Source organism: Sinocyclocheilus grahami, unplaced genomic scaffold (assembly GCF_001515645.1).
Source record: "Sinocyclocheilus grahami isolate Dianchi unplaced genomic scaffold, SAMN03320097.WGS_v1.1 scaffold71.1, whole genome shotgun sequence".
Taxonomy (NCBI): Eukaryota; Metazoa; Chordata; class Actinopteri; order Cypriniformes; family Cyprinidae; genus Sinocyclocheilus; species Sinocyclocheilus grahami.
In genome coordinates, this window is record NW_015505250.1 from 1,490,728 (window position 1) to 1,498,388 (window position 7,661).

Consider the following 7,661-nt stretch of genomic DNA (forward strand, 5'->3'; position numbering starts at 1 on the left):
TATGGTAATAAAAAGATTCGGGGCTTCAGCCCCTTTAGCCCACCCCTAGCGCCGCCCCTGTAACTAGCCTAAGGTTTTTAATGGGATGGTGGACAGTGTGAGTAAAATAATAATCGACAAAGAGTATGTGATATGCAAGAACTGCATTATTTAAATGTGCTTTAAAGCCTTGCCGGTTAAACATTTCTAACATGTGCTTTTTCTGAGCGCGTACACCTGAAGCGCACACACTGAATGCAAAAGAAGATATTTTGGGTAACCAAATAGTTTCTGGTCCACACTGACTTTGATAGTAGGAAAAAAATTATATGTAAGTTACTGGGGACCAGCACCTGTTTGTTTACCTACATTCTTCAAAATAACTTTTATGTTTGACAGAAGAAAGCAACTAATTCAGGTTTAAAACAACTTGAGAGTGAGTAAATTATGCTGCTTTTCACAGGCATTTTTGTTTGATGAGTTGATGAGACGCAGTGCATGGCTCTGCCGCTGAGGGCCGCTGCTGCAGTCACACGGTCACATGCGTCACTGAACCAGGAAGTGTTTTGGTGTGACGCGAGCACATGCGCCGCTTATTATCACATCATATCACAATCATGCAGCAGACACACAACTACATTCATAATTCAGTGCAATCTGCGTGTGTGTGTTATCAGTAGAGATGCTGAGCCATGCGTATGATTGTGGAGATGTGCGCTCTGCACCTGAAGTCTTCACTCGAGTGAGTTTTGCAATCTTTATCCTTTCATCTGTATTTAGGACTGAAATTGTCAGTAGTTGATGCATGTAAAAAGAGCATCAACGGAATATAATATGAGTTTCTACGCGAATAGGTAGTTGCTTGGTTATGTTTCTGAAAGCATGTTTCTGATCCGAGTATTACTTTTCAAAGTGAGAGATGTATAGGGATGCATTAAAATACAAGGAATCTGTCATTGTTGTAACTGTCAAAATGTGTCAATATTAAAAATTTGAGTTAGATATAATTGCCTTTACATGTAAGTTGAATTCTGAAGTTATAATAACTCACTCTCTTTAAGGTGAGTTCTGAAGGTATGATAACTCACTTTCTTTTTTGGCTTCCAGGACTTGGAGAAATGTTTTGGAGTTATGAGTGAATGATGGGTCAAAATGCAAGCTACACTGAATACGGGTCATGGAAAATCTAAAAAACTCGACAGATTGCAAGGAGACTGTGTCTCCACTAAATTCAGGGTCTTTTCTGAACAGCACTGTCTCCCGTCGTGACGGCGAAGCTATGGGGTTTGTGCTGGTTCATGCAGGTGAAATTTTGTCCCTTAGTAAATAATAAAAAAACACTTTACCATAATCCATTTATGCATAAACGTGTTTTGGAACAGATTTAGTTGAATCAGTAATGGTCTAATTTAAAGTGCCCCTCTTATGCCATTTTTATGGTTCCTAATATTGTTTTTGGAGTCTCCTACAATAGGATTACATGCATGCAAGGTCAAAAAACGCTTTCGTTTTCTCAAAATATGCGTTTAATATCACCTTATTTTCCAGCGATTCTCAAACAATTCATTCAAAGCAGTTCAAAGATTCAGTCTCTCTAAACCCCTCCTTTCCGTGAGCCTGCTCTGCTCTGATTAGTCAGATGGCCCAGTCTGTTGTGATTGGTCTACGGCGTGCAGCGCGTGTCGGAAACGATACGCCTATTTCAACAGTTCTGTATTTTGAACGCTCTATAGAAAGTATAAAGGTCTTTTATTTATCATACTTACAGGTTGTGATTCAGTGGAGCAGCTGGCCCAAATAAACAGGATACTGATCCATCTTTCAACAGCAAGGGTTTTGTGAATACCGCGTTGAACGCCCCGAGATTAGAGAAGCAGTTGTCAGTAGAATGACGTGTTTGTGGGCGGGGTCAAGTTCGCGGCCGGCCAACATGTAGAACATAGGTGCGCATTATGCAAATGTGTTACCCCGTGACGTGTAGCCATCACGGAAGTGGGATTCGAATTACTAATGACTTGTTTCAGCTGTTCAGAGTCGATTCTTTATTTTGGGAGACAATAACTTTATTTATCGTGCGCTTTCAGCTTTACAACTTTGCAGATCGTTTATATTTACATACAGCTACATTACACACTGCATGAAAGGCAATATTTGAAATGGCATAATTTGGGCACTTTAAGTTGATTGATTGATTCATGTTTTAAATATGAAGATTTCCTTAGGTCACTGAAAAATAAAATCATGTAATTGTTTACTCACCCGCATGTCATTCCAAACCAGTTTGTAGTTATTTTTGGGACACAAGAATTGCATATAACAACACTTTAAAATGTTTATCAAGCATTAAAAGGGACCAAAATATATTGAATAAGTACAATAAAAGTCCATATGACTTGTGCCCTGTATTTCAAGTCTTCTGAAGCCATACAAAAGCCTAACGGGCTGTAATTTAAGTTCTTATTTGCTGATAATTTCCCCATCTGCTTCTGCTCTCAAATGTCATTCTTCATTCTGCATATTCAACAACATGCATGAGAAACATTGGCCTTTGACATTAAGGACGTCAATCCTGATGAATGAAATTTGAGGGCTTTGAATACTTTCTGTCAATAACGGCCTTAAATTTCAGGCCTATTGTATAGCTTCTGAAGACTTGAAGTATAAGTCTACATGTATAGTACTTTTTTCCGGTGTTTTTGTACTTTCTACAACTTGACATATGGTTACTACAATGAACTGTCATTGTATGAAAAATAACAGAAAAATAACAAATGTGTGTATATATATATATAATGACACTAAACTTTTCTGGCAAACTGTTTTTTAATCTTTAAAGGGAAATTTCCATTTATGGATCATGAAGACTTTTCATTTATGAAACTCACTTTAACTGTAAGAAAATAGCTTATAAAAAGGTTTTCGTGAGACAAGCAAAAACTGCAGACTCATTGTAAGAAATTAACTGAATGCATCTCTTTTATTTTTGATGATTTTTATCTCCTCAGGGGCAGGGTATCATTCAGAATCCAAAGCCAAGGAATACAAACATGTGTGCAAGAGAGCTTGCCAGAGAGTGAGTTGCATGTGATTCTTCATTCAAAACTTAAGATTCTTCTGCTGTCAACTGTAACCTTTGGATAGCTCTGTCAGAGGTCACATAGAGAAGACGTCAATTCAATGATATAATCAGTTTTCATTCCCAGCTCAGTTTGCAAGATGTTTTGATATGAATTATGTCATGTTTTTGAACCTAAGATTGATTATTTTTTGCAGACTGTTCTTTCATTGCCAGAATACAAAAAGATATGCTAACAAAATTGTAATAGCTGTAGTGCATAGGTTGGCAAGTTGCAATGCAGTGCTTTTCTTCATCCAAAGTGCTGTGTAAAGGATGAAAAGAAAGGATCAGGCTCGAGTAAAACACCTGTGCCAGGGAATTTGAGTTATGTGTTGATAACATGACACCAGCAGCAGCCCGAGCTGCTGCCCAGCTTAATATACCGTTCCACGCTGTCTGCTTGAGGCTTGTCAAGTGGAAAACACTGCAGCTTTATTTTCTTTTTAAGCTCTTTGTATTGGATTATACATTTTTTTTTCAGTTTTGTCTAGATTATTTTAGTGTCTTTTCTGCATAAAGATCCTGAATCCTAAGTAGAACAAAAATAAACACTGAATTTTTTCTTTTACGCATTGGCAGAAGTGGGGTTGCTGTCATCAGTTGTGATTTAATGTGTTTCAGGCTGTGGACAGGCTCAGAGCTGGAGGAATGGCGCTGGAGGCCGTGACAGCAGCTCTTATCGAGCTAGAGGTGATAGTGGATCACAACAACCACACACCAACTCTGGTTATGACTGCATAGAGACTCTTAGAAAGAAAATATATAGAAAACATATGATCATATATTAATGGGATGGCAAGGAAGTCAAATTCAACAATCTACAAAAAAATAGTAGCTTTTATTTTTATATTTTCACTTTTTAAGTTTTAGCTTAGTTTGAATGATTTTATGTCCTTTTGTAATTTTTGGTATTTTCTGTATAGCTTTATTTTCATTTCTGTATTAGTAATTTTAGTACTTCATATATACAATATATATTAAGACTATTCTTTAACACCGATTTTTTTTGTTTATATTTTTGTTGAGCTCACAGAAATTAGTCTTTAAGGTTGATGCTTATTTACAGGACTCCCCGTTCACCAATGCGGGTACCGGTTCCAACCTGAACCTCTCGGGAGAGATTGAGTGTGATGCCAGCATCATGGATGGGAAGTCCTTAAATTACGGAGCTGTTGGAGCCTTGAGTGGTGAGTGCTTTTAGAAATTTTGGCGAGGCTGGTTGGAGCCTTTTATCATGTGGTGAAGGTGCTATTCGAATTTCAGGCAAAACAAATAAAGGCCGACTTCCACCCTCCTCAGGCTTTTATAAGAATGTGGCTAAATGCATTTTGTGCATGCAAGAATACAAAAATGCAAGGCTAAAAGACAGGTTGTCTTTTATTTTTTACTTTAGATGATAAATGTACTGCAGTGAACTCCAATGAACTGCATTATCCTTCATCAGAAGTGCATGAAAAAGCCAAATGGTTTCTTATACTGTATTCAAAGCTGTCTTGAGTGAAAGTGATACTAATGCTGCTCTTTCTATCAGGAATCAAAAACCCGGTGCTGGTAGCCAGAAGACTATTAAGTGAAACTCAGAAGGGGAAGCTTTCAGCTGGCAGGATCCCTCCCTGGTGAGCCAAGCTCTCTGATGTTGGCTTCCTGGCTATCAGCTTAGACATATAGATGGACTGACATACTTTATTGATGCCTAAGGGGAAAAACATTTGTAAAACAAGTAACATCAGCATCTCAATTGCAGTATACACAGAATACACTATTATACATGAATGTAATGCAGCAAAACGGAACAAACTTAGTGCATGACAAAACATTCTGGCATTCTGACAAATGTTGCAAGTGTATTCTGTTAGCTATAGGAAATAAGTCACATCTCTACTTTGTCAGTTTTTTAGTGGGCAAAGGAGCAGAACAGTGGGCCATCAGCCATGGTATTCCGGCATGCCCTACAGAGAAGATGACCACCAGTGAGTATCAGACCACCCAGAATCCCCTTTCAGCTGCTGCTGCATGCTTGACTGCAGTGTTTTTTTTATTAGATTTCTCTGCATTAACAAAGATCAGGACACGTCTTTGGATATTGGTCTAAGAAATCCATTATTTCACATTATTTGGGGAAACAGGAGATTGTTAAAACATATTACAACGCTCAAACATTTTCAGTAAATTTCTCTTTTAAGAAGCACTTTAGAAGCAGTTTTAAGGTGAAATGACAAGATTCCCTCCACTCTGTTTTGATCTGTAAGGAGTAACTGGCATTCAGGTTTTTTAATAAAAGAGCTTGTTTATTCTCTCATATAATGTAATGAGGTCTACAGTGGAGTTTCAACCTGTTACACAACACTTTCACACTGATTATTATTTGTGCTTCCTCTGTTACTGTAATCAGTTTTAATGCACACTAATATTATTCTCAATTATTAATTATATTAATATACAAGAAATGTGTTTATATTGAGGAGTTTTTTTGTGCTAACGAGATATTTCTTAGTGTGTTTTTCTACTAGTGCCACATAATGCTAAAGATGAAAGCGAAGGAAGTTGACATCGCTGTTTTTAAGCAGTTGCTAAATATGGATAAAATGTTATTGTTAAAAAGTATTTCCAGTTATTGCATGAAATGTTCGATGACAGTGGTTGCATGGTGTATTTGGATGAACAGAACCATCTCAAGGATGAAAAATGATTTAGATGCACACTGGAAGTGGAATTTGTTTTATAATGATGTAGAATAGTTGATAAACATTGACGTTTAAGATTGTTCTGTTTTAAAATCTCCAGCATTTTATATTGTTTTAAATAATTGTTTTACTTAATTTTACGTATTACAATTCTGCATTTTATTCAGCCTAAACTATAGCCTTATGTGTGCTATCTGTTTTGGTTTTGTGTTCATTTTATTCTTGAAAGTCTACAATTGTTCAGCATTGAAATTGTTACTGGCTGCAATGATGTAATTGTGAAATTTGAATGCTGAAATGTGATTTGTCTTATTTCAAGCACTAGTTTGCATAACTGAATTGATTTTTTGGTCTCACTTTATATTAAGTGGCTACTATGTACAAACTACTATGTACTTGCATCAAAAATAAGTACAATGTACAATCATGGCCAAAAAGTTTTGGCAGTGACATCAATTTTGTGTTTTGCACAAGTTTTGCAAGTTTGCAGCTTCAGCTGTTGTGGTGTTCATTCACATTGTTTCTAGATTATTTGTGTAGAGTGATCAGATGCATTTTAAATAATTGCTAAAAGCTTAATTAGCCAAAAAATTGACTTTTCACAAAAAAACAAACAAATTTCACTGTTTGTTGATCCTGACACAAAATGACCAGCTAAAAAACGTGAAAAACTTCAAGGACAGACTGAAATTCTGCAGGAAGTACAAGGATTGGATAGCAGAAGACTAGTGCAAAGTTATTTTCTCTGATGAAGCTCCCTTCCGACTGTTTGGGACATCTGGAAAATTGATTGTTCAGAGAAGAAAAGGTGAACGCTAGTCCTGTGTTGTGCCAACAGTGAAGCATCCTGAGACCATCCATGTGTGGGGTTGGTCCAAGGGACCAAGGGAGTGGGCTCTCTCATAATTCTGCCCAAAAACACTGCCATGAATAAAGAATAGTATCAAAACGTCCTGCAAGAGCAACTTCTTCCAACGATCCAAGAGCAGTTTGGTGATGATCCGTGCATTTTCCAGCGTGATGGAGCACCATGTCATAAAGCAAGAGTGATAAAGAAGTGGCTCAAAGATCATTACCAGCTTCAGCTGTTGTGGTGTTCATTCACATTGTTTCTAGATTATTGTGTAGAGTGATCAGATGCATTTTAAATAATTGCTAAAAGCTTAATTAGCCAAAAAATTGACTTTTCACAAAAAAACAAACAAATTTCACTGTTTGTTGATCCTGACACAAAATGACCAGCTAAAAAACGTGAAAAACTTCAAGGACAGACTGAAATTCTGCAGGAAGTACAAGGATTGGATAGCAGAAGACTAGTGCAAAGTTATTTTCTCTGATGAAGCTCCCTTCCGACTGTTTGGGACATCTGGAAAATTGATTGTTCAGAGAAGAAAAGGTGAACGCTAGTCCTGTGTTGTGCCAACAGTGAAGCATCCTGAGACCATCCATGTGTGGGGTTGGTCCAAGGGACCAAGGGAGTGGGCTCTCTCATAATTCTGCCCAAAAACACTGCCATGAATAAAGAATAGTATCAAAACGTCCTGCAAGAGCAACTTCTTCCAACGATCCAAGAGCAGTTTGGTGATGATCCGTGCATTTTCCAGCGTGATGGAGCACCATGTCATAAAGCAAGAGTGATAAAGAAGTGGCTCAAAGATCATTACATTGAAATTTTGGATCTGTGGCCAGGCAACTCCCCGGATCTCAATCCCATAGAAAACCTGTGGTCAGTCCTCAAAAGGCGAGTGGACAAGCAGAAGCCCACAAATCAACTCCGAGAGAGCTAATAAGGCAAGAATGGATCGCCATCAGTCAGGATTTGGCCCAGAAGCTAATATCCAGCATACCAGAGTGAATTGCAGAGGTTATGAAGAACAAGT

General features: G+C 37.6%; 1 protein-coding gene across 1 annotated transcript in view; it reads left to right on the top strand.

Moving 5' to 3' along the window:
* Positions 1-571: 571 nt before the first annotated feature.
* The window catches only part of LOC107585512 (threonine aspartase 1-like), a 37,841-nt gene continuing 30,751 nt past the window's right edge, over positions 572-7,661 (top strand). Inside the window, exons 1-7 of the mRNA XM_016272557.1 lie at positions 572-721; positions 1,087-1,283; positions 2,985-3,052; positions 3,719-3,787; positions 4,164-4,284; positions 4,629-4,713; positions 4,988-5,067. Of these exons, the coding sequence (XP_016128043.1) occupies positions 1,157-1,283; positions 2,985-3,052; positions 3,719-3,787; positions 4,164-4,284; positions 4,629-4,713; positions 4,988-5,067 (550 nt within the window). The 5' untranslated portion in view covers positions 572-721; positions 1,087-1,156. The remainder of the gene's footprint in view (positions 722-1,086; positions 1,284-2,984; positions 3,053-3,718; positions 3,788-4,163; positions 4,285-4,628; positions 4,714-4,987; positions 5,068-7,661) is intronic.